Here is a 27,096-nt window from a genome sequence, read left to right as displayed (position 1 = left end):
TGAGACAACAGGGACAAACAGTACAGTTTACTAAATAATGTTCATACACATTGGCTAAAAATCCAAGGGATCTGAAAGAGCTGTCCAATGCTTTTGTGGCAAAAAAAGTATTTTTTGATCAGCAGATGTTGTTAATAATTTAGCAAAAAAAATTTTTTTAAGGATATATCACAAGACCCAGCATATTTCAAAAGTTCCATATAATAGATAGAGATAGATAGACAGGAAGATAGACAATTTTTTTCCATTACGTTTTCACTCTTCAGTGCAGAATCTCGTTCGTCTTATTACAGTTTCTACTTGGAAGGATCAAGGTGGAAAAATCAGTGATGATTCAAAGTTCACAATCACAGGCCGAAAAAGCAGAGATAGGCACATCTCACGCGCTCATTTTGTGATGCTATTACTCAGATACAATTTGTAAAATGAATTTGAAAGCTCAATGTAACAGTTGATGGGCAAATGTTTAACGGAGGGGAAAGGGATAGATAATGGATTTGGGGTAAATGTAGAAAAAAGGTGAGGCAGGAGAAACCAAACAGCAAAAGGATTTAAAAGTTAAAGAAAAATAGGGTGTATAATGCATCGAAAAAGAAGGGGAGAGAGGAGGGAGCTCGGTGTTTAGATATTGTGAGGAGTAAGGGAGAGAAGCTGGCAAGACTGAGGAGGAGAGAAGCCAGTAAGGATGTGGTTAGAAAGGGATGAAAGGGTGAGAGAGAGAAGCAGCAGGTGAAGGGTAGAGAGGAAGCCTGGGTAGAACGGGGATGAGAAGTAGAGAGGAGGAGGAGGAGGAGGAGCTAAGTGGTTCAGGAGAGATACACAAGGGAGGAAAAAGATTAAAGAAAAGGAGAAATTGCAGGCACCAGGAGAGAAGGCATAGAAGGAGAGAATCTAGTGAGGGGAAAAGAAGCCAGTGAAGGACGGGGATGGGAGTGAGGGGGTAGAGACCAGAGAAAGTGAGGCCGAAAGAATCGGCTAGTGATGTAGGAAAACAGGCGGATCTAAAATGGTTGAGGGTGAAAAGAAAGAGGACAAAAGAAAAGATCATGGAGGAGAAACCAGAGGAAGCGAGGAGGGAAAGAGCGTAAGAGAGACATAAGGCAAAGAACAGCTAGAGAGGATGAGAAGCAGGAAAGCCATAGGAGAAGAAGCAGAGTGTGAGAGGGACTCCAGAGAAGAAGAGCAAGAGTGAAGCCAGAGAGAGGGGGATGGAAGCCTGTGGAGATGGGCAGAGATGCCGGCGAGGGAGAGAAAAGTGCAGTGGAAACCAGATGTCCGATGGCAAGTGAAATCAGACGGGGAAAGAAGGAAAAGATGGATAGGTAGCCAGAGTGAATGGGGAGCCCGACCAGTCAGTGGGTTACAATTGTAGAAGCGCTTATGCAAGTGCAAAGTAGCGACAACGTGGGTTGATGAGGGAATGGCTGTCAGAAAAGACAGCCACTGAGTGAACAACATGGAAGGAAGCAATGCTGAGCGGCCGCTTCCAGTCTCTTTCTAAGATGAATAGAGTGCAGAAAGAAAAATAGAACTAACAAGCGGGAGTTGTGTGCGCGCGCGCTAAAAGAAAAACAAGCATTTGCAATGCAATAGGTCTCGCATTTACGCGAGTTTAAGCTATTGGTATTGTAAATGACTATTCCTTTTATTTATGTATTAAAAACCAAAACATAAATAAAAGGCAGTGTCATTTACAATGCCAATAGCTGAAACTCGTGCAAATGCGAGATTTATTGCCTGGTGGCCATCTCCTTGTCCCCTGATGTGCTGCGATGCAAGGTCACTGACCTATTGCATAGAGACGTTCATAACTTGTTACAATGACTTCTTTTATCTAGCAAGAACTAGATGCTGAGGGGACCTTACTGGGAGCTCTAAGATCTGGATAACATGAGGGCTAGTTCTGCTGTCACGAGCTTTAAGTAGCAACACTGATCGGGGGACCTGTCAAGAATGCCTAAAAAACCGACACACTTATGTGTGGGTGAAGGGTGGGAGGGTGGTCCGGTGAGCTCATAAAGGAGGGGTCCATATGGAGTATGTTCACTCTGACACTTAAGCACATCTGTACCACTTCCAAACCAGCATCCACGTACAATGAAACACTGTTCCAGACGTATTAGGCCAGTAACATGAGCAACAACAAAAAATGTCCACAATAAGCCACCCTCGGCAGACCCGTTAACTTCCAACCCGCTATGGAAATGCGAAGCGGCAATGCGGGTAGAAGATCTTTACCTGGGGAGCTATTCTGGTACTGCGGCCGCTTAGTACAGCACTTAATATGATGTCGAACGCGCATGCGCCGCTGCCATATTTACGTCAGGCAGGGATGCGCGACACACAAAAAAACGGACGAAAACTGTAGTTAGTGGCCGCTGCTTACGGACTACACGAAAGTCAGTTTGCCATCAACAGCCAGTCAAAACTAAGCTAACAAAAGCTATACAAACATTCAGCAAATGGCAAGCGGCAGGAGAAACTACCGTCCGCTTGCCAACATTTAGAGATTATTTTAAGTCTCGCTGAGACAGCGCATGCGCTGCCAAGGCGAGACCTAAAAAAGTACGCGACTGGTGCGCGTGGCGGCAAAAGTGAAAGCAGGCTGGCGAGTGGTGTGCGACGTGCACGCACCATGAAGAAAGAAAAGCCAGATGGTGCCTCTGCTCATCATTGTGCGCGTAACCGCACGCTCCATGCCAGCCTAAAAGCTGTGGTCGGCTTTTTAAAGTTCACACACTAAATGTCTCGCCAGAACCGTGCATGCGCTGGCTCAGGCGAGACCTAAAAATGATAAAACACAACAGGATACTGATAAAACAGGAGTTTGCACTGCTGCATGTGCCATAACTGTTCTGCTTGCTCATGTATTCAAAGGGAATTATGCCACGCTGCCTCTTTTGTCACTGTTCCATGAATGTGAGTTATGCTTGCACTCCAGCACACATTGTATGTGTTCAGTGTGAGTCGAGCTTGCACTGCTGCTTTCCAGGCAGCACCTGATCTGTGTGCAGGAAGCTTGCACTTCAGCTGTCCTGTTTATGTAGGAAACTATTTGTGAAGAACACATACTGCTGCTGCCTTATCCTTGACTATGTGATGTGAATTATACCCTGCAAGGAAAACGTGCACTGGTGTTACCTATATGTGTATGAGGGAACATTGCTCTAGCTCTGTGTTTGTTAGGAAGCATGCACTGCTAACGGCTATTTTTTATATTTGCTTTATGTTTGATAATGCCTGTGAAGACTGCGTCACTGCACGCCCCAAAAAAAAAAAAATGGTCAATGCTGGTCTTTAACTAAACAAAACATCAAGTTTTGTTGTAACATATAGATAAATTACAACCAAGAGCATGCTTTTCCACAAAAATGCAACTCGAACAGGATAGTTATGTCCTAATGCAATGACAATCCAGCTGGCATTCACATTTTGACTTTCCTCAACAGGAAAATGAGACAGCGCTAGGTACAACTCCATTTACCTTTATAGGTCTCTCTTGCGCTTATGGTTTTTTGGGAGGTCTCTCCCTTGCAAGAGATATTGTGTTAAACAAGGGGTTTGGAGCCCACCCATTGATTACCGTTTGTGAGCTTAATTGTCACTCATTTGATGCCTTCTAATTGGGTAGTGCGCGCCAGCTTCACTTACTCTTCTTTCAGCTGAAGCATGGACCAATACCTGATTGCTTCAGCTGGATTAGGGTCCTTCTGCTGCTGGCACTGTGATTGATGTACTATTTTTATTTCTTTTCTTCCTTCCTCTGCTTTTCCCCTCCCACCCCCTACGTTTGTTGCTTCTTCTTAACCCACCCAGTCAGTGTTGCTTCTTTCCCTTCCCCCATTCAGAGTTGCTACTTCACCTGCCACCCGTCAGTGTTGCTTATTCCCTTTCCACCCCCACACCCTACTCTGCTGCTTAATCCCCTTCCACCCCTTCATTGTCCCTCTTGCTTCCCCCCCCTACCTGCATAAAATAACACTATGATGTGGCCAGCGCTGGCCACTTCATAGGGTTTTTTAGGTATCCCTTAACCAGCGCTTGCGCTGTTTTTTCGAGACATGCTGTATTAAGGTATTTACTTTAAGTTCCGCCCATCTTTTCAATTGGCTCGTTACTGTCCTTTCTAAATGGCTGCTTTTGATTTGTGAATAGACTTAGCAGTCCCTCCTTTTCTGGTTTTGTAACCTCCCATGAGGACTGGCCCTCTCACGTGTGTTGCTACTCGGTATGTTTTATTTACAGTCTGTGAGCACTATTTTCTTTAATTACTTTCTCCTATTGCACATACAACATTCTTTCCTACAAAGAATCGCCCACTTTCCCACTCTCTGCTCCTCATCCCTGTCCTGCCAAGGGTGTCGCGCTTTAGGTTTCAGCACGGCACCCGATTTCATATTAACACAGGCTCTCGCTTTTATGACATTTTTTATTGGTATTCATTCGCATTTTTTTACAGTAGCACGGCACGCCGCATGTAATCTTTAACAATGGCGGCCGTGCGGCTCCTAATCAGCAACAATGGTGGCTGAGCCTGCTACCTTTTTTTATGTGTCTGTCCAGTTGCTTTCTTTCTTTGAAGGTCCACACAACTATGCGCCTTTCCATTCAGAGGTCTGAAGTGCAGGTATGCACGTATGTCGTAGCTCGTGCAGATTCCTAAAATACCGTGGTTTCACACAATCACTGGTGTGTCTCGGACGGCCTCCAAACTGATTAATGTTCTTTCCCACTAAAGCAGTGTCTAGTACCCATGCTCTTACCAAGGACTCGTCGTGTCACTGGTTCTAGGAGCAACTTGTGTGAGCTCCTGTGTTGTTTATAGGTAATTCTTTGTGCTACACAGACACGGAGTGTCCCTTAGGTAACACAGAGGATAAACCATTTTCTTAATGCCAAATATTCAGCATGAATCCCCAATGCCTCAATGAAAATGGTCTTTGTGCTTGGAAGGCCGCCTCTTTGACAGCACCATTTCCGTTTGTGTGTATATATATATATATATATATATATATATATATATATATATAACCTACTGGCGGTCGCCAGTAGGTAGTTATAGTTAGGACCCTGTTTCCATAGGAAAACCGCAACATTCTATTTTGAGTAACTTTGGCGCCGGTCGACGAATCCTCGCGAAATTTTCAAAACTAATGGGGCGCTACGCTCCGCTCCTACCCTGAAAGTCTCGGGGGGATTCGTCAAGCGGGGGCTGAGATAAAAGGGGGGTCCCAAAACGCGTTTTTCCCATGCATTTTTCCATAGGACCTTTAGACACAGCTACAGCCCGAACGGCTGAACAGAGTTCCTTGAAATTTGGCAGAGAGGTAGTCTACAGGTCAAGGAAGTGCCTTTTGTAGGTTTGGTGTAAATCTGTTCAGTAGATTCTGAGAAAATAGCCTTTAAATCAATATATATATCTGAGCCAGCTTACGGTGCGCTTACGGTGCGCTTACCGTACGCGTACGGTGACGTGCGCGAGCGCGATTCTGATTGGCTGTTAGATCTTAGTAAACATTCGAATCGGTCGAAACCAGGAAGTGGCGGCCGCCATTTTATCTCTCGCACTCTGAGAGGGGGTTAAAAAACAAAGGCCAAAAACATGTAAAGGGGCTGTTTAAACAGCTCCTAAGCACCTAGCCATGTTGAGGGAGTCCTCAAAGATCCCCCAAGGTAAAAAACGGAATTTTAAATTTTTCGATAATTTCGCCGATTACGCTTACGGTAAAAATTAATTTAAAAAAAAAAAAATATCCATACTCTCCCCACCCCGTGTGAAAATGGTGCCCGAAGGGCACCATTTGTGCATGGCATATTACTAGTGTGAAAAATTAAAATATTACCTTTCACAACGAAGCGCATCATATGTCCTCCATGTGCGCACGGTGCGCGAAGCGCATCGTGCGTACATGGCCCATCTAGCGTAACGTGGGCACGCGGTGCGCGTAGCGCACCGCGTGCCCACCGTGCGTGCACGGCACTAACTGCGTAAAGTGGGCGCGCGGTGCACGAAGCGCACCGTGCGCGCACGGAACGAACTGCGTTAAGTGGGCGCGCACGCCACGAATGGCGTAAAGTAACTTAGCATTTAAAAAACCGTACAAATTCAGTGAAAAAAACATAGGTTTCACACGTTATAGTTAGCTGGAAATTTTACTGATAAAAAACCAATGAAATTCCCCCGTTATAGTTAGTGCAGGCAACTATAACTCACGCGACCGCAATCCTCTGCTGATGCTAATACTGTATTTAGACACTTATTTGCCCATGTCTTCTTCCATTAAATTTTAGCTATACATATATTACAAATATTTTTTTTTCATAAAGACACATATGTCATCAGCAGAAGATTGCGGTCGCGTGAGTTATAGTTGCCTGCACTAACTATAACGGGGGAATTTCATTGGTTTTTTATCAATAAAATGTCCAGCTAACTATAACATGTGTGAAACCTATGGTTTTTTCAGTGAATTTGCAAGGTTTTTTAAATGCTAATTCCTAACTATAACGTGTGTGAAACCTATGGTTTTTTCAGTGAATTTGTACGGTTTTTTAAATGCTAAGTTACTTTACGCCATTCGTGGCGTGCGCGCCCAGTTAACGCAGTTCGTTCCGTGCGCGCACGGTGAGCACGCGGTGCGCTTCGCGCACCGCGCGCCCACTTTACGCAGTTAGTGCCGTGCACGCACGGTGGTCACGCGGTGCGCTGCGCGCACCGTGCCCACGTTATGCGGGATGGGCCATGAACGCACGATGCGCTTCGCGCACCGTGCGCACATGGGGGACATATTATGCGCATCTTTGTGAAATTTATTCTTTGTTTATTTATTACCTGTAATAAGCCATGCACAAATGGTGCCCTTTGGGCACCATTTGCACACGGGGTGGGGAGGGTGTGGATAATTTTTTTTAAAAAAATGTTTTACCGTACGCGTACGGTAAGCGTAATCGGCGATTTTCCGAAAAAAAACCAAATTTTTTTTTTGGGCTTGGGGGTTGTTTGGGGACCCCTATATCAATGCTGGGTGGTTAGGATCTCAAGAAACTGCCTCTTTAGACATTTTTTGGCATCGTTTTTGCTGCCCAACTCAGAGAGCGAGAGAGAAAATGGCGGCCGCCGCTTCCTGGTTTCGACCGATTCGAATGTTTACTAAGATCTAACAGCCAATCAAAATCGCGCTCGCGCACGCCACCGTACGCGTACGGTAAGCGCACCGTAAGCGCACCGTAAGCTGGCTCAGATATATATATTGATTTAAAGGCTATTTTCTCTGAATCTACTGAACAGATTTACACCAAACCTACAAAAGGCACTTCCTTGACCTGAGGACTACCTCTCTGCCAAATTTCAAGTAATTCTGTTCAGCCGTTCGGGCTGTAGCTGTGTCTAAAGGTCCTATGGAAAAATGCATGTGAAAAACACGTTTTGGGACCCCCCTTTTATCTCAGCCCCCGCTTGACGAATCCCCCCCCGAGACTTTCAGGGTAGGAGCGGAGCGTAGCGCCCCACCTATTTTGAAAAATTCGCGAGGATTCGTCGACCGGCGCCAAAGTTATTCAAAATAGAATGTTGCGGATTTCCTATGGAAACGTGGTCCTAACTATAAGTACCTACTGGCGACCGCCAGTAGGTAATATATATATATATATATATATATATCTTTCCATTTCTGTTCTCTTTGTATTCCTGGATCTCGATTTATGACGCTTACTGTGAATGTCTGTCACACATCTCTCTCTCTACTTTCGTCCTTAACACCCTTTCCCTGTATATCGATCCATCCAGCTCCGATTAACCCACCCATCTTTAACTGTGTGCCATTTTCTACGCCCTCTCTGCTGCACTGTCTCACTTCACCGCAGTCTCCCTCTTTGCTGCTTTTATTGCTCATTGGCTGCGCATTTATTTTGCTATTGTAAAGCAGAGATGGAAACTGCAGCAAACATATCTCAGAGGTTTCACACTCTGCACATCTCAAGAGTTGACACACTGCACGCCACACTCTATTGCAACATCTTTCTACGTTTTTTTTTTAAGCACCACAGCATGCCGCTCCCGATCAGCAACAATGGCACCACACCTTTTCTGTTTTTTCTGGCCCGCTTGCACAACATACTTCAGTCCGTCCACCCCTGCAAATAAAAAACCCTAGCATTTACAACACCAATAGGTGCAATAAATGCAAGACCTATTGCATTGCAAATGTTAGAATTCTTTGCCATACCCTCCTCCCACCCGCTCTCCTGTTCTTCACCCCTACTCGATTAGCAAAGCCAATAGCTCGTCCATAGGCGAGACCTATTGGCTTTGCCATGACTTGTTCTGTTTAGCAGTCCAGGACCATAAACAAGGCTTCGACAACTGTAGGGTGCTCCATAAGCGAGACCTTAAGCATAACACAACGGTGTACAAGATAAATTCTCTGACAATCCCATGCAGCATGACTCGAAGAGAGCACCCATTATGCAACCATGATGGTGTGTTAACAGCACAGGGAAGCACTGCTGGGAAACGTCAAGCAGGAAGCTCAACTGCAAAACAGCACATTAAAGGTAAATGGTTTACTTGCAAAAGTGATGTACCTTGTAGTAAAACGGACTGCAATGCACTAATGAGCCCAATACCGAAAATCAGACACTTACCCATTCAAACATGGGGACTTGGTTAAGCACAACGTACACCTGTCTTCAATAATAGAGACCTCTTCTACCACTAAAGAAATCTCTAAATCTCTTCTTGCCCACCCCACCTCCCAAAAACCCTGCCCCAACATTAGATCATCATGCAGCAGCCCGATACAGATGCATATCGATTGATGTGGTGGGACGGTGATGCAGCACACCTTCAGCATTGGTGCCTTTTCCTGGTCCCTTGCAGAACCTCAACAGTGTCCTCCCCATCCAACAACACGATTATTACTCAGATTAGGAATCGGTCTCACCTCTTGACTGCAATCTCAGCTCATTATGATGCACAGATGAGGTCACCTCTTGTTATCAGCTCTTTTCTACTTTAGATGTTGCAAACTATTTTGGAAGTAGAATGGCCCGCTCGTAAGCGGTCTTAAAGTCACCTTAGTTTCTTTGACAGCTGCAAAACTGTCATCAATTGGACTCACTGGTAACCTTAAGGCACTGGTAGGCGGTGTACTACCTTGTTTTCTGATATTTTGGTTGTTTAAAATGGGTACAGCTGTGTAACGGTCTCTGGTTTTTAAAGTAATTTAGTTCTCTTTTAATCCAGTATTGCAAGGAAACCTCTGTTAAAAATAAAACACAACACATTGGGAAACTTAAAGTGTAACTTGTGTTTAAAACACAATAACAAGCAGTATATCAATAATCAAAAGACAATTGTTATTTCAACTGACCAAAGCTATAGCTAGGAAAAGGTTAGCGGGAGAATAATGCTAAAATATAGGACAATTTATTTAGGTTCTCTCTCAATAAATGGAACTCTATTACCTAATCACGTGTCAGAAATGTGTTACTTTCTTGGACAAGATGGCCGCCGACTGACCTCAGTGAGAGCCGAAGCAGCTTTCACTTCTCCTGAGTGTAGTATACTGTATTGTATAGTTTACTGTCTCTTTAACTTAGTGGATTCTCTGTTCAGAATGGTAGAATGTCATACAAGGTTCTAGCCATTTGTCAGTTACTGCTTTGTTCCTGCTATCGTGACGGCTGTGTCCCTGGGCTCCTTGTTCCTTCTTATTTACTGCATTGACATGCGTCAATAAAAGACCAGGATTACAACCAGGAGTTCCTGTTTCCTGTCTTTCCTACCCACTACAATTTGGTACCAGAGGTTTGATTTTCTTATTTGCCAATACTTCGTCACAAAGGAGCCCACCGGAGCGACCCTTTCAAGGTTTTAAAGCGATCCTATCAAGGCGTGCATCGTTCAGATTTCAAGGGACTTATCCACTCAGGTCAGTGGGATCAAGTTTACAATTTATTTCATTACGACGCTACTTCAAAAACGAGGCGCGAGACTAGCGTATATGAAAGTCGCCTACCTTCTTAATCCTGTTTCGGTTCGTTCCACAACCGAATCTGCAGACATTCCGCTCATCTCCTCATTCTGATGCTTCCTTCGCGCACTGACTGCCGCGCTGCATCCTGGGAGAACGTGATTGCGTCACACGTTTCTGGCGGCCATTTTCAATTGGGTAGATACCCTCTTCAGAGTTTGAATCAACGTTTCACCCCGTTTTCTATTTCGAGTGTGTGATCTCTGCATCGGTGACTCACACACCATCCTCATTTCAGGTGACTTGTTTATTCAATTGGGCTGTCACATAGTTCGACTTTTGACATTCGGAGTGGCAAAAAAAAAAAAATTCTGCAGTGTTTCTGACATTCCAACACACATTTTGACATTTCAAGCTTCAATGGCATCTGTTCAAGGGGTCATTCAGCCAGCGCATTTCCTTACTAAACCCGGCAAACCGGATTTGTAATGGTCCGAGTGACTGAGGGAATTTGAAAATTACCTCACTGCCATTGATGCTGACAAATATGCACCTGTGAGGAAATTAGCGCTGTTAGTAAATCACCTTGGCACAGCTGGTCGCAGGGTTTTTGATAATCTTCCACACATTTCTGCTCCTACTTCGGAAGATGCTGTGTGGAATGTCTTCATTGAAGCGAAGTTGCGTATGGGCAAGCAATATACTGATACTACGAGCGTTTATTGGAAAGGTTTAATTTTGCTATGTGCAAGCAGAGTTCCCGTTTCCTGTCTTTCCTACCCACTACACTGAGGCACCAGTGGATGTTTAAGCGGACGACATAACATGGTTTTACGTACTCACCTGCTCTGTTCGGTGGCTTGATTGGTGGGACCTTGCAGCAGCGGACATCTGTCTCTGTTAAGGGGATTCGGCATGACCCTCTGGCTGCTTTCATTGTTTCTACGGAGGTGGTGCAGGTATCACGGGCAAGTCATGGCTCCCAAAGCAAGCAAATCGATTAAAGAGTCTGTCAAGGATGCCACACTGGATGTGGTTCAAGGATCAAGCCAAGTTCGGCGATGGGGCCAGGCGAAGAAAAGGGATGACAATGTGACGAAGGTGAAGGAAACTGGTGTGGCAGGAGGCACTCGCCTCCGGGCGGCGGCCGTGGAGAGCTCTCTACAGCAGCCGACTGTAGTAGAGGCGTTCATGTCTGCAACGGCCTCATGCACCTCCTCCATCGTTCAGAAAGCCCCCAGCATCATGGAGACTGCTGCACCTAATATTGGTCATGTTCGGATAGCTGCAGTACCGGCCGGGGACGAGAGCTTGAGTCAGCTCACTCCACTACACCAGCATGCCGCCGGGCTGGCTGCACAACCAGGACCGGGGTCTGATTCCCCGCGGATCAAGAGACCGAAAATGCTGAGGAGGGTCTACAGCCACAGCTGCTACCTGGGGAAGTGGCTGAGATTGCGAGCGGAGAGGGAAGCCCTGGGGTATCTGGGGAACGCTTATCCCAGGTCAGTGTCAATGTATTGCTTAGCGGGACAGCTGGCGGAACGATCGACAGCCAGCCTGCACTCTCAGTGGCTGGAGGTCTGAATGTCAATGTCTGTCCTGCCACACTATCGGATGCCTTGCCCGTGGTTATGGATATTCCTGGGGGAAACGCTGCTTGCAATACTACCGGCCAGATAGCGACCCCACTGTGGTCTAATGCACCCTTATTGTCTCCAGAGGGGGATAAGTTTTACTCATTGAATGATGACTCATCGCAGCAAATCCTCCAACTCAAAGTGACAGGATAGGTCCAGATTTAGACCCTCTAAATCAGACTCAGCCACTGCTCGCAAGCTTGAATGGGAATATTCTGCTACAGCTATGACCACGAGTATGGCTTATGGATCTGACTCAGTAAAGCTCGGGCAAGGCTGCTTTGAGGAGGAGCCAGCCCATCATGGCCCCTCAGAGATGATGCTCCATCTTGATCCCTCTTTCCGAACTTCCTGAGCGGCATCCCTCCGCTTTGTTCTCCCACCCTGAACAAGTTTCCGAAACCGGAATGCAGGCTGAGCACTCGAAGATCTTTTTCGCCCATCTCGGATTCTGCATCACGGAGATATGTGCTGTGACGTCCCCGCTTATGACGATGCATAGATGGCACCTGGAGAGCTGAGAGGACGTTGCCTGGTGCCGCAAGAAATGCACCGGGAGGTTGCAAGTCTCCCGTTCCAACCTGGTATCAACGCCCCTAACCCTCACCCCAATTTGAGCGCCACGCACTGTGTTGACTGCCATCAGGACCAACGGGGCGCCGATAGGGCACGGCCAGCAGGAGCAAAGGTGAGAGCTTCGCCTGCGATGGCGAGAAATGGCGCGCCACCACTTCGCTCTACACCTTTAGCGCTGCCACCCGAGCGGGGATCAGGCCCCTCAATAGCAGGAGCACCGAAGGATTTGATGCGGAGGCCCCCCGCCCCCTGTCTCCCCCTTGGAACCGGAGAGGATCCCGATGAGCTTGTGGAAGCGGGTGCCTTACTCTAAGATGGCGGCCCGTAAGGGGCAGTCGAGCTGGAGCGGGCAAGGATGGAACAATTGCCCAAAGGGTGAATGGTGGCGTGGACCAATTCACTTGCTTGGTTTCCCTGAGGACTGCCTCACCCCCCCCCCCCTCCTCTCCCCAAATTGTGTCTACCTTTGGGACTTTGAGATGTCTCAGGCCCTGAGGACTCAAGGCAGAGACTGACCTAAGATGGCGCTGGAGCAGGGGCTGCTCAGAAATCTGAGAGCCTTTAAAAACATCCATGCTTCCGGAGGGAGAGTCAGTATCTCCTTGTTACCTAGCAGAGGCTTAACCCACCCCCCCCACCCCCGACTCGCAACGGGACGAACTATTGAACCCTGCTTTGTCACTAGCTCTCTGATCTATGACGATGCCCCCTGAACAGATATCGAAACTGTTTGCGACTACTGCGGTTTCCGAGCAACCTTGGCCGATGCCCGGTGGAGCTGCCCTATGCAGCTAAAGAGGAGTCTGGCTCTGGCTTACCCCCTTGACCGTCACCTACCCAGTGGTTATCTGCCATTATTTTCCTGGTCTCCCCATCTATGTTTCCTCCCCCTGTGTTTCTTTGACTTAAATGATGCATCTATGTTACCTGTAACTCGCTGATCCCAACGTGATTCTTTGATTCTATTGATGATCCATTACAATGCCCCCTGAGCGGATAGCTAAACTGTTCCCTACTAGCGCGGAGCCCGAGCAACCTTGACGGATGCCCGGTGGAGCTGCCCTATGCAGCTAAAGAGGAGTCTGGCTCTGGCTTACCCCCTTGGCCATCACCTACCCAGCCGGTCATTTGACATTGTTTTCCTAGTCTCCCCGTCTAGGTTTCATCTCCCCCCCCCTGTGTTTCTTTGACTCAAATGATGCAACTATGTTTCCTGTAACTCGCTGATCCGAACGTGATTCTACTGATGTATCTATGTAACTTCCCTTCCTAATGTAAAGTGCTCTGATACCTTTGGGTCTAGCCAGCGTTATATAAAACTGTTCAAATAAATAAATAAATAAATAAAAAGGCGGCTCTAATGATCCTGAATCAGTGGCAGTCTCAGCCTCACCCACACTCGAGCTATTGTATGACACCCTTACACCCTTAAGCAGATGCAGGGTGAGGCCAGACTAGAGAGCCGAAGGTAAATCCATGCTACCAAAAAACTACAGGGGTCCATCCGCAAAGTTAACAAGTTGTGCACTGATATGGCTGAAAGGGTAACTCATGTGGAAGAGAGAACTGTTGCCTTGTAGGGGGAAGTCGACAAGCTTCAGGTATTCAAGGAATCATAGGAAAAGAAATCCTTGGATATGTGCTGGAAGCTCGAAGACTTTAAAAATCGGCAACGCCGAAACAACATACGGTTACTGGGCCTGGCAGAAAATGTGGAAGGGTATAATATTATGTCCTTTGTTGTTTCTTTGCTGAAAGGTGCCTTCCCCGACCTTGCCCACTGGAACTGTGAGATCGAGGTTTAGCGAGCACATCGCTTTCCAATGACTCGGAGGTCCAACGCTGCCAGTCAAGAGGAGCGACCCAGAGCAATCTTCATTTACGTCGGGAACTTTGTTCTAAGACAGGCCATTATTGATCGGGCAAGACCAGATTCGAAACGGACTCACTAGGGTCATACCTTCTTCGCTCGGCCTGACTTCTGCCACGCTACGGTCGAGCGGAGGTGGAGACTTCGGCAGCTGATACCTCCCTTTCAGGGGCTGGGCTGTGAGGCATTTTTGTTATTCCCCACCCAGCTCAAGGTTATCCTGAATCGGAGGGTGCAAATGTTTTCTCCGAAATTAAAGCACAAGAATTTATCACTGAGCTTAAGGAAGCAAGGGGGGAGTAGTAGTACGGGTCGCACACCGCATGGAGGTCCGATTGATGAATGATTATGAATTAGATTTTTGAGTTGTGGTGACCTGAAGCTTATATCCGTGTAGGTCTAACACCTTATCCTTTTCTATATATTTAGTGGTAGTTGGTTTAGATGGCAAACGGGGGTGGGTACTTACGAGGTTAGGGGCCTCGGGTGGAGGAGGTGTTAGGACTGCTGCGACTCGAGATGTGAGATCGGCTGCTATACATAGGTCATGCTTGATCTATCTGCCTGTAAGAGTTGTGGGGGGGTGAGGGGTGGTTCCCTGTGGGAAGAGGGGGGCAAGCCCGGGGGGGGAGGGGGGAGAAAGGGTACAGCACAACACTGCACGGGACAACACGTGAGGGAAATCTTGGCGAAGAAGCAAGGAATGGGAAGAAAACGAGCTCTGTAAGATCAATCTTTGATGTATTAAAAAGGAAAATATGTTGGAAATGTTGGCGGCTTTGTGTAGGAACTGTCAAAACATAGCATAATAAGCCTGCGGATTGCTTCAATTAATGTTTGTGGGTTAAATGATCAAGGCAAAAGGCCGAGATCCTGTTTAAAACATTACGGATCGATATACTATGTGTTCAAGAAACTCATATAGAGGGTATTAGAGGCAGTATCCTCGAACAGCTAGGATATAAGCTTATGGTGAATGCTAAGCAAGATACCCGTACAAGAGGGGTTGCGATTCTTACTCGAAGAAGCGATATAAAGGTGAAAAGAAAATTAGCTGATAGATGGCGTCGCTGGGCTATTGCTGAATGCTCGGTGGGCGGTGAGATATTCACCATCTGCTCTGTGTACGGATCAACTGGTGATGATCCAGAGGCTCTTGAATTCTTGGATACTGAACTAGCAACTTGGCCCATGCCTGTAATAGTCTGTGGGCATCTTAATATTAATGGGTTGGGTGTGCGTTGGGGTAATCTGGGAGGTGGATATTCTGATAGGAAAAGAAGGGTCTCCACAGCTCTTACGAACTTAGTTAGGAATAATGGTCTTACGATGTATGGGCTTATCTAAAACCCAAAAATCCAGCTAATAGGTTTTTTTATCGGCACCCCATAAGGTTATTTCACGTCTTTATTTTTTTGTGTTGCATCATTTTATCTCCAAGCTTAAGATAGAGAAATATCACCGGATAATCTTGGATCATAATCCATTAATCCCCACAGTCGTTCTCACTGGGGGAGGGGGGGGGGGGGGGGGGGGAGTGTAAGGCAAGAACGGGGTTGGACCTCCGAACGGGGGCTTCTAAAAGATCCAGAATATGTGCTTCATATGAGGGGGTGGATTAAAGAATTTTGAGATTTTAGTAGGGAGAGCGCACGCACAGGGATAGTTTGGGATGCTTTTAAAGTGGGGGTCAGAGGAGAAACAATGAGCTATAGCCTGCATAGGCAGAGGAGAAACAATGAGCTATAGCCTGCAAAGGCATAAGAAGGCGGCACAGCAAGAGGAAGCAACTAGGAAAACCCTGATTAAGATAGAGGAGGATCTTGCTATAGCTATCAATATGGGCAGACCAATCGAGGATATTTTGCTTCGGTTGGCCTCAGCTAAGGCTGATGTTGGGGAGCGAATTGCTGTTAAGGATGTGGAAACCTTCTTGGCAAAAAGACAGCACTGCCACGAGTTTAGTGAGCGGGTGGGGCATACCCTCGCAGTAAGATTAAAACAAAAGAGCACTGCTGAAGAGATAACTGAAATCTTGTATGACAACGGGAGTATAATAGCCGACTGTTCTGGAATACGGGAGGTGTTCCGGCAGTTTTATTAACGGCAGTATAGCAAGGAACCCCGAATGCGCTGAATTTAATACAAGAATATTTAAAACAAGATACCCTTACAGGGGGTTGACTTCTCAGATAAGGAGACTCTCGAGGCAGCCCTGACGCAGGTTGAGAGAATGGATGCATTGCGAAGCTTACCATCTAATAAGGCTACTGGTCCAGATCAGATCCCGCTAGAGTTCTATAAAACTTTTGCAGATATAATTGGACCTGACTTGACTGAGGTTATCTGCCAAGCTCAGAAGGGTGGTTCTGCTCCCGAGTCATGGGCAGGGGCAGACATTGTAATTTAAAAAAAAGAAAAGATAAACCACCCGGGGAGACATGTTCATATAGGCCAATAACCCTTTTAAATAGCGATGTTAAAATTTTCTCTAAAGCTATGGAAACTAGACTCAACTGTATTATTAGGAAAACAATTCATCCCTATCAACACTGGTTTATACCTGGGAGGGGTACAACGCAGCATATTCGCCGAGTAATAACACTCTTTGATGTAACGGAGGTCTCCGGGGACCCTATGACAGCCATGCTTTTGGATGCCGAAAAGGCATTTGATAGGGTCTCCTGGTACTTCTTGTGGGAGACTTTGAAATGCTTTGGTCTCAGGGGAGGTTTTATCAAAGCCATCCAGGTTTTGTATAGAGCCCACACAGCTCGCTTAAGATAGAATGGGGGTTATATAGCACCTTTTTTTATTGAGCGTGGGACAAGACAGGGCTGCCTGTGCTCACCCCTCCTTTTTGCCATATATATAGATCCCCTAATACGATTACTGGAGGCCAATAATGGAGTTAAGCCTATTGTGTGCCATGGTCTTGAAACAAAAGTATTGTTGCCATCGTCACTGCGATCCCTCAACTGCACTTGCCATAGTGGAGGAGGTAGAACGGGATTTTGGCAGATTCTCTGGGTACAAATTAAAAAAATCAGATAATTAGGAATAGGCATGTTGCTATGACCGATCCACGAGTTACTGACACAGCTGTGTATCTTGGTATTGCTATCACACCGGAACTGGGGAACCTAGTCGCTAGGAACATCGAGCCTGTAATCAGAAAGGCGAAAACTGATTTTGACAGATTTAATAATCTACACGTCACTATTGGGCATCAGCAATGTGGTTAAAATATTGTTTTTACCAAAAATACTATATTTGTTTAGGGCAATACCGCTAGAATTTGAAAAACACTGGTTTGCTGCATTGAAGAATATAGTAAACCGGTTTATCTGGGCGCAAGGGAAAACGGGGAGAGCTCTCAGGTTTATGTCACTCCCCAGGGAGAGAGGAGGCTTTGCTGTCCCTGATTTTAAAACGTACTATTGGGCGGCTGCTCTCCAATATGTGAGTATCTTATTTGGTGCGTGCTCTACTGACCCCGGGGAGGAAGTAGGGCTCCCTGATGTCTACAAGCTATTGCTCGGGGAACAAGTAATGAATTGTTTTATGAAGTTTAGCGAGCCCAGTTATTATAAGAAGACAAGATACAAGACTATTGGCCGCTTTTAAAATATGGGTAGCACTTCAAAAGAAGACTGGTCTTGGGAAGATTAACTATTACACTCAGCTATATAAAAATCCTATGTTTCCTGGAATATTCTCTGATGTGGTTATGGCGGACTGGGCAGGGGGGGCGGGCGGGGGCGGTCGGATTGTCAGGGACTTAATACGGATTGAGGGTTTTTGTCAGTTTAGCGATATCCAGATGGAGTTCGGTCTAGAAAGGAGTCATTTTTTTTTTATTTCTGCAGCTGCGAAGTTTTCTAAGTAAAAATGTGGGGGGCTCAATAGGTTTGGTAGAATTAAAGTTATCGATGATATTAGAGATAGCAGGTAGTGTACTATAAAATTAATACATGCTGAACTTGTGGCGCTTAAACAAGGCGATTTGGAAAAACATGCGGGTAAATGGGCGGAACGGGTGGGTGTTGCATCGGAGAAATTTTTGGACTCTCTAGAACTGGGTCAGACGGTAGTGTGCTTGGCAGGGCTTCAAGCTCAGCACTACAAAACTATCTTTGCACTCTACTATACCCTGGCGAGGATCACACAGTGGAGGGGGGGGGGCAAGTAGGAGTTCGATGCCCGCGGAGCGACTCGCCAGATGCTGACCTTGTACAGATGTTTGCGTCCTGCTTACATCTTGAAACCCTGATAAACGCCATTGGAAAATTTCTAGGTCTGGCGCTAGGTTTGAAAATCAAGCTAACCCCAGCTCTGATACTTCTTGGAGATAGTACCAACAAAGTACAAGATCCATCTTATCAATTCCTTTGCCTAGCCATGGCCGTAGTACGGATATGTATTGCTTCTGCCTGGTTAGATTCGGCACCCCCAACATTTCAGCACTGGCTCGCACGGCTGCTCTCAATGTTTACTCTAGAAAGAGCCATTTATGAGAGAAAGGGTAAAAGAGGGATATTATTGCGTCAACGTATCTGGCCTCCTATAGCGATTTTGAAGGAGTCGCAGACTGCCAATGACCCCTGAATCAGACGTTTAGTCGGGCCAGAGAATCAATGTGTTTTGACAGATTAAATATCGCAACTGGTATACTGTGATATATGAATTGATAGATGATTGAGCTCTTCCTGAATTGTTATTTGAAGTATGATGAATTATTGCTTATTGTTTATTCTTTTTGGTTGTTAAAAAAGACTGGATTTAACCTCACGGTTCAATATGTCATCTAATTGTGTGCTGTTTATATTAAAAAAACAAAAAAGAAAAACTGAATATATAAAAAAAAACAACAACAAAAATGTGTTCCTTTCAGCAAAAACGTATCTAATGAGCAGGTGGCAGGATCTTCCCCCCGTAGATCAAAACATATTTGAGGAGGCGATATCATTCATAAATACAACACTGAGTTCATTGTTCTCCCAAAAAACTGCTTGCCAGGACTGGAAAAAGGTTATGCTCTGCAAAAATGTGCAAATTTATAGCTTTGAATAACAAATCAATAAAAAAAATCCATATTTGTTTTAAAAATATATTGCTGTATTCCTGGTCATACATGCACGGGGTGTGGAATGTAATAAAATATCTACTTGTCCATGAGGCAAGTTGCTGCATAATTCTACTTGTCCCTTTTTTGCCAGGTAATGCAACGACAAATTATGGCAGCAATCTTATTATATAAGAGCTCTGATATAGCCTCTCTGATTATGCCAGGGCTCATACCATAGTAGGGTTTGAATACTAGCAATTCCCTTATTTTGCCACATTTCCGCAGATTTACATACTGGGGCTGAAGGTAGTGGTGAGCATTAGTCCCATGGTTAGAATGCCCTTTTGAGTCTACGCAAACCTACTAACTTGCATGTTTTATGAGTTTTCACCACCTCTTCTCCAATCTTATCCTATACTGAGAAAATTTCAAAATGTCCTCCTGACAATGGCAGATGTAAAACTTCTTCTGGGCTGGGAAAAATGTGGTTGGAGGGGAAGTGAACTTGCAAACACTTATCAGATTTTTGCATGAGCAAATCTACACATGCATATTTGCTCATGCTTAAATGCTGTTGACAAATATTTTCTAAGGAGTACTATTTCTTAGCCTACTTCTGTAAATTCTTGTGAATTCACGAAAGCCGTAAACCTGCACTTAATGCAAGGACATATATTATGGGTTCACTTTTGAGACTTCCATTAATAATTGGGCCCCTATTTTATTTTTTAAACACATTTTATTCATTTTTCTCCAATTACAACACAGAAAAAAATTACTTCTGTATAGCAGGACCACGAATATGCAGATAACAGCGATACAAATTGGCACCTTTACATAATGTTTCGTCCTTTCGCACTATTTACAGACATATAGTGTTTAGGACATGGCTATTCAGACCATGTCTAAGCCTCCGATAACTATCCTCCCTGTTAATACATCAATAGTACTGCTCTACTGGATAAGAATAGAACAAATATTTACAATTTTTAACTCCCCACCCTTTGCTGACGGGCCTTTAGATAATAAAGTAAAGTCTAATAATCAAGGCAAGGGACTGGATTGTGTAGGCTAGATTTTATGTGCTTGGTTAATTTTGTAAGCACTGGATTGAGGGTTGTACTTATACTGCATGTTAATATCACTCCTTGATTTGCCTACGAGGATTCGGAGGGTAATGTAAACCCTGGGGTTATGGTTGAGTTTACCAGCGGCTCTTATCATGAAGAGCAAGTGCCGCTGCTTGCATAGGGGAATGAGGACTGTGAGTACGCTGGGAGCGTATAGAATCTTCATGGATTAAATAGGTCAGCAGATTTAAAGGATTCTAACAGGAGGTCCCAGCTCATTGCAATAGGGTCCTTTCTTAGTCCTCTTTCTTCTCTCCGAATAGCTACACTTTCCGCCAGTCCCCATTTTTCAACTTCTTCTTTCCAACTTAGTATTGTAGGGGCTGAAGGTGATTTCCACCTCCTCGTGATACCTCGTTCTGCAAGTATCAGACCCAAGTCGGTAAATTTACCCTGTACTTTGTACTCTTTTCATCGTCTATACAGTCCCAGTATACATGTTTCTGCTGTTTGCCAACCCATGTCTCCCGCAACCTCCTTCAAAACATTAGTTAACCCTCCCCAATATCCTCTTAACCCGGAGAAAGACCATATCATATGTAATGTAGTTTGTGAGGTGTTAGATATGCTCTCTGAGTTACCATATATTATATATAATTTAAATGGGTGTATTCTGGGATACTCGTTTTGGGTATTCCAGTATCGTCTTCCACTCTTTACCTAGTAGTGGTCTGTTTATATCATGTTCCCATTTGGAGCGTATTAGAGCCATCAGGGATGGTTGGTGAGTACGTATACCGCGATAGAGCCAATGGGTGAGGTGGCTACCTGTCCCCGTAAGATACATTAGATGAACTAACTCAGTGTTGGGTTTGTGTGTCAAAAATAATACTTCTCTGACACCACATTCGTTCGTGAAGTCTGTATGTGATAGTAGCATATGCTCTCCAAAGAGGTCTCCCACTGTGTTAACGCTGGCCCTGCGACCAGGGTTATAACTTGTAATTGGGCCCCTAATTAGGTCTGTTAACCATGACCTTTGGTGTTTATTAAAATTCTGTGTCTTTCAGTCTCTCTCCCTCTCCCCCACCCCCCGGCAATATGCGGTTTTTGAGACCAAAAACAATTTTTGCTTTTGCCAATGTTTGTTATAATGGTGAGGGCCCAGCAGCTCCCACACCAGTGAGGTTTTATGAAAAACCATGGCAAACACAAGGAGATGATGGACGGAGTGCTGAAACTTTTCAGACACTCACCCCCCTCACAGGTCTGGGTTGAATCCATCATCGTTCTTTAGCTCACTTCGCCACCTCAATTCAGACCTAGCTATATGCAAATCAGTCTTGACTCTGTGCCTCATGGGAACATTCCAGCCCGAACTACCAAGCCAGGTCTTCCCTGAACCGGAAACAAGTATCCTGAGACTGGTTTCAGGGTAACACCCCTCATCAACTAGGCTAGCTTGAATCCAGTGGCAAAGTGAGCAAGGGTAGAAAAATATAGCTACTCTTGGAGAAATACGCATTTATATCAAGGTACTCACAACATACCACTCCACGAGTCTTAAAAAGGGTAACAAAGCAAATAGATATAATTCTAATTTTATCTTATATTATTTAAAAAATATGTTTCTTCATATGTATAACAATACAAATGAAGAAACATATTTTAAAGTGTAGTTTTTAATGCCAACTCCCAAATTTAATTTGCACTGGACAAAGAAGCTCTCTATACGAATATCCCCCAGGACGACACCATTCAAGTGATTAAGAGAGTCTTGAAGGAAGAAGATACTAGGGGAACTAATAGAGACTTCATTATTGAGTGTGTGTCCCTAGTTCTAAAGAACAACATGTTTTTATTCAAAGAAGAGCTATAACTTCCATGTAAGGGCACCAGCATGGGAGCTACCTGTGCTCCTAGTCTGGCTTGCCTTTATGTTGGAGAGTTTGAGGAAAGACATATATTCAATAAGGTGGCTCCTTTTTCAGAAAATGTTTCTAAATGGTATTGTTTCATGGATGATATTTTTTTTATTTGGGATGGTCCAGTTAAAACATTACAAGAATTCTTGGAGTGGCTAAATTTGGGGGATCCAAATTTGAAATTCACGGCACAGTTCAGTCAGGAGTCCGTTAATTTTTTGGACCTTACCATAGAGAATGTAGAAGGTATATTAGAAGTGGAGCTCTTTAGGAAACCCACCCATAAGAACACCTTACTCCATTACACAAGTTACCACCCAACGGCCCAAAAGGATAATATTCCTTTTGGACAGTTTCTCTGCCTTCGGAAGAACTGTTCATCTTTAGATGATTTTTATAAACATTCAGAAACTCTAAAGACCAAATTGAAAGAACGGGAGTATCCGAAAAAATGAATCAGTCATTCTTTCAAGAGGGCTAGATTTTTCGATCGTGATACTATGCTAGCGAACACTGGCAATAGAAAAGAGAAAAATCTTACTGATAATAGGATAGTCTTCGTAAGCCAATTTTCTGAGATCAGTAATAATATTAATAACATAGTGAATTCAAACTGGGATATCCTTAATGAAGATGAAAAACTGGACAGACCCCTGTTTGCATTTAAAAGAAATAATCTCTGTAAGGCTCTAGTGCACACTTAGAGAAAAAAAACACCCTACAACAGAGAACGATAATAGGCACTAAAGCAGTGGGAAATAATAAATGCGAGGGGGTGTCACCTGCTCAATGTGTATCATAGATGAGAGAATTACACATAATGGATACAAGGTTACACCAAAAAAACGTAATAATTGCAGAACTAGCAATATTGTATACCTACTAATCTGCCCCTGTGTCTTAGGTAATGTGGGGGGGAAATGGCACGTGAACTTCGAGTCAGGCTCTCGGAACAAATCAGCAGTAAAAAATAATAAGGAAAATGCATCTCTGGTAGACCACTTTAAAGCAAAGGGTCATACATGCATGGATATTAGATGGTTTATTCTGGAAGAAGTCTATTGAAGCAAAAGAGGAGGAGATTTGGAACAAAAATAGAGAACAGTGGCAGGCGCGCAACACCCATTGGACTCACAGGGCTTCAGCCCCCCCCGTCGTGTGTGGCAGCCCGGGATGAGACACCTTCCCGGGCAAAAAAGCAGCCGCGCCCGAGCACTTCACAGGTCTTTAAAAGACCATTTGCATGTTAATGAGGCCTCGCTGTTGTTTCACCTCTTCTAAGAGCCCCTGCAGCTCCACTCTGCCTATTGCTTAAAGTTCAGCCCCCCCCGAAATTTTTGCTCAGCCCCCCCCGAAATTTTTGCTCAGCCCCCCCCGAAATTTGGCTCTAGTTGCGCCTCTGAACAGTGGTATATTTCTACATTGGATACAGTGAGACATGGATTAAATAATAAAAAACACTGGATGAAATTGATTAGATAAGGTTTTCATTTGTGTTAACACCCTCATCTGGGAAAAGAAAAAAACTTTTTGGGGGAGGGGGGACTACCCATATTGGGATATCCGCTAATCAGGTAGTAATAAAGAATTGCTATATTAGAGACTCGATTTTATATGTGTATTAATGTTTGAGACCTTAAACTGTTGAGTAGATGATACGCGAACAGCTTCTACCCCTACAAGATGGCGCTGTATTTGCGCCTCAAAGGAAAGGTATTGGGTGGGATAAAGGAGTGTTCTGTCCCTTGTGGAGCGACAGAAGGGGTAGGTTATCTTGTTAGGGTTGTCTTCTTATGTAGCAGGAGACTTATAAATATAAGTATTCCTAATTGGCTATTCATGTCTTTAGGCTTCTAATAAGGAGTGCACTGCCGATTCATTCCAAATAGTTAAAAACAGCCTGAACGGTCAAACTCACCTTTATGATATAGGTGAGTGTAATTTAATGAAGGAATGGAGTATGTATGGTTGAGCTAATCACTTTTTTTTCATACCTCCCAGTCCAGAATGGGTAGTATGGGGTAAATAAATATGTAAACTGATTCAACTTTCTTTTTTTTTTAATAAAAGGATTAATTCCAATAGATCATGTGTGTAACAAAGACTTGAAATATGTAATTCATGTATAGATTTTGTATTAACTTAATAAATATGTTATTGAAATGAAGGGGTTTTTAGCTGATATTTGATTTATGTTTCCATACAGGTGAACTCTCTAGGGTGCTCAAAGAAGTGTAGATAATTAATTGTCCTGAAGAAGGTGGTTTTATTCTTTCTTCTATATCACCGAAACGCGTTGACGCCTGTCAATTCCAGGTTAAATTCAAGGAATCAAAGTGTTGTATATATATGATCAGACAACACCAAGACTGTAAAGGATTCCTTTGAATTAACTACTGTGCATGACAAGTTTATGTCTGATAATGTGTCTCCCTTTGATGGTTTTAATAATTTGTGAAAAACATTGAGGACACTGTTATTAATGCGAGTTTGTTATACATAAGAAACACATTTTTGTAAAAATAATATAACAAAATATGAATTTAAATCTATTTACTTTGTTACCCCTTTTAAGACTGGTGGAGTAGTATGTTGTGAGTACCTTGATATAAATGCTTAGTTCTCCAAGAGTAGTTATATTCTTCTACTGATTCCGGTACCCTGACTCTTGGTGTAGAGGGGTAATTCTTGTATTTTATAAAGTGAGCAATGGACCCACATCTGGACATACCCTGCCAACTTAGGGCAAACAAAGCAAACACACGGAGATACTAATGAGGGGCAAGCAATGCCCAGACAATAGCACCAAGTTTAAAAATACTGAAATAATGAAGTAATACTATAAAATGTGCTGCATTATGCCACACAATTTGCCTTTTCTAGCTACATAATTTACTCAACAGTTGGCCCACTCATACCACATAATTCCAGTGGCCCTTCTTTTGACAAACCATAGCACAGTGAGAGTTGGAATATAATGCTTTGGGGTTAAGATTATCCGATGGCTCCATCTTATCATCGATAGCGTTTACCAGGCCTTGAGCTTTCAATTAAGCACCTAATGCATTCTGAGATTTGCTGTATTCGTTCATTCAGTTAAACCAATAAAATTAACACAAATGAAAACAAAGATTTGTAAAAGGAATGGTGCCAGTTGTTCGTAGTAAAATTGAGTCACTTGGTGCCCATTAACTACCAAGCCCTGAAATCAATGTAATAGTTAAAAAGCTCTCTCCTGGAATGCCCTTTAATTTTAGTTTTTCATGTAAAAAAACATTGGCTTTCAGGCAAAGTTTTGGGAATATATTTGCACCAGTTAATTACCACATTTAGCGGGCCTTCAAATAACCTCTTACGCCAACTGTTCAGATTTGCACACTACACGTGCAACATATGTCCTACCTCCTAGAAGCTGATTAGGCACACTATTGTGGAAATGTTTCAAAGGTTGACAGGTCTGATGTAGGTCAAGAAACAAGAAAGAACACAGGTATGACTTGGCTCAGTACTCTGGCTTTATACATCTGTTAAATGACAGGGACTCCAAGTCATTTAACAGATCAATAAAGCCAGTCTGGGAGCTTCGAAAAGCTGACTACATGGAAAAGGACACAGGACTTGGAGCTCCCAAGTGCACGAGGTGTTGAGGAGGTTTTACCATTACCACCTGGGATTTTATAATGGGATAAACGGGACAGGTCCAAGACTACAAAAAAAAAAAAAAAAAACACACACAACACTGGAGAGGATCAGCTGAAGTACTTGTGAGTTCTGGAGACTTAACACGGTAAGTTTCCGAAATCCGTTTGTTGAAGATGCCATCTCAGACGACTGTCGGTGCAAACTTTACATGCTTAACCCGCTTTACTACTGTTCTGTACCCGGCCGTATCTCACACCCTTTCGGTTGCGTTCAGCTATCCCCATGCACTGCACTCAACTGTGACTGTGCGCACTTCCAATGTGACAGTGCCACTTTCTCCCTGGCATCCCCAAGCTTTCGTGATGCGTTTAGAAAACCTATAGTACTCACTATCGTAGACGACACCCGGGGCACCGATACTTGGGGGCTTGTTCGGCGCATACGCAGCATCCCTTCAAGGAATGTGCAGCCATGCTCAGTTGTTAATGTCCGAAAGACTGCAAGCTCAAACACCAAGAACCACCACAACAAGCAGCGTGCGAATCACCCGATCGGGAGACAGAAGACCCACCCACAGGCATTTTCAATCACTGGCCTATCCAGGGCTCTCCCCCAATCACAATTGGTAAATGGCCAATTCCCTTTCTCCTACGACAGGCAGAACCAATCAATAACATATATTTTAACTCCCATCCAATCAGGCTGCGCCAGTCAAGACAGCATTAATCAAGAGCCTACCGCAAACCAAATCGGCCATTAACTAGCGGCGCATGTCGACAGACTGTCCCCCATTTTCGCCTTTAAAGTTTATGCAATTTAAATATACAACCCATTCCATGCCTACCTCACCCACCCCTTCCCTTGGAAACCCGTGGCTAATGGCAATCTTTACGTGGAGGAGGGCGGCCTCACGGCCAGAGCGACCGACTTTGCGCTCGAGGACCGTGTTTCAGTCTTGGTGTCGGCTCCATATCCTGTGATTTAGGACACATAATTTAATCTGCCCCTGCCTAAAAATAGGATCGTCAACTTGTGTGTTGCGAGATCGCGCTATAAAAAATGACTCAAAAATACATACCCAACAGCGATCGAAAGACTAACTATGGTAGGGTGACCAGCATTTTAAAGCCAAAAATCGGGACATTTTTAAACAACATTGAAAATGTAATAGGTCTCGCCCTCGTTTGTTAAAGCAGTCCGGTTTGTAATTAGGCGGCTTTTTAGCTTCGCTTTTATTAGTGTTTTTAAAACTTTCATGTGCATAACATGCATATGTATGCATATATGTATATGTACGCATGCATATATTTGTATTTATGAGAGGTGGAGAG

At 44.3% G+C, this 27,096-nt stretch overlaps 1 protein-coding gene across 1 annotated transcript in view; it reads right to left on the bottom strand.

Moving 5' to 3' along the window:
* ZNHIT3 (zinc finger HIT-type containing 3) overlaps positions 1-26,414 on the bottom strand; it is a 42,928-nt gene extending 16,514 nt beyond the window's left edge. The window contains exon 1 of the mRNA XM_085649453.1: positions 26,156-26,414. Coding sequence (XP_085505579.1) covers positions 26,156-26,238 — 83 coding nt within the window. The 5' untranslated portion in view covers positions 26,239-26,414. The remainder of the gene's footprint in view (positions 1-26,155) is intronic.
* Between the last annotated feature and the right edge of the window lie 682 nt (positions 26,415-27,096).

Source organism: Triturus cristatus, chromosome 3_2 (assembly GCF_964204655.1).
Source record: "Triturus cristatus chromosome 3_2, aTriCri1.1, whole genome shotgun sequence".
Classification (NCBI taxonomy): Eukaryota; Metazoa; Chordata; class Amphibia; order Caudata; family Salamandridae; genus Triturus; species Triturus cristatus.
The sequence above is the reverse complement of the archived record's forward strand: the minus strand, read 5'-3'. Positions and strand labels throughout refer to the sequence as shown.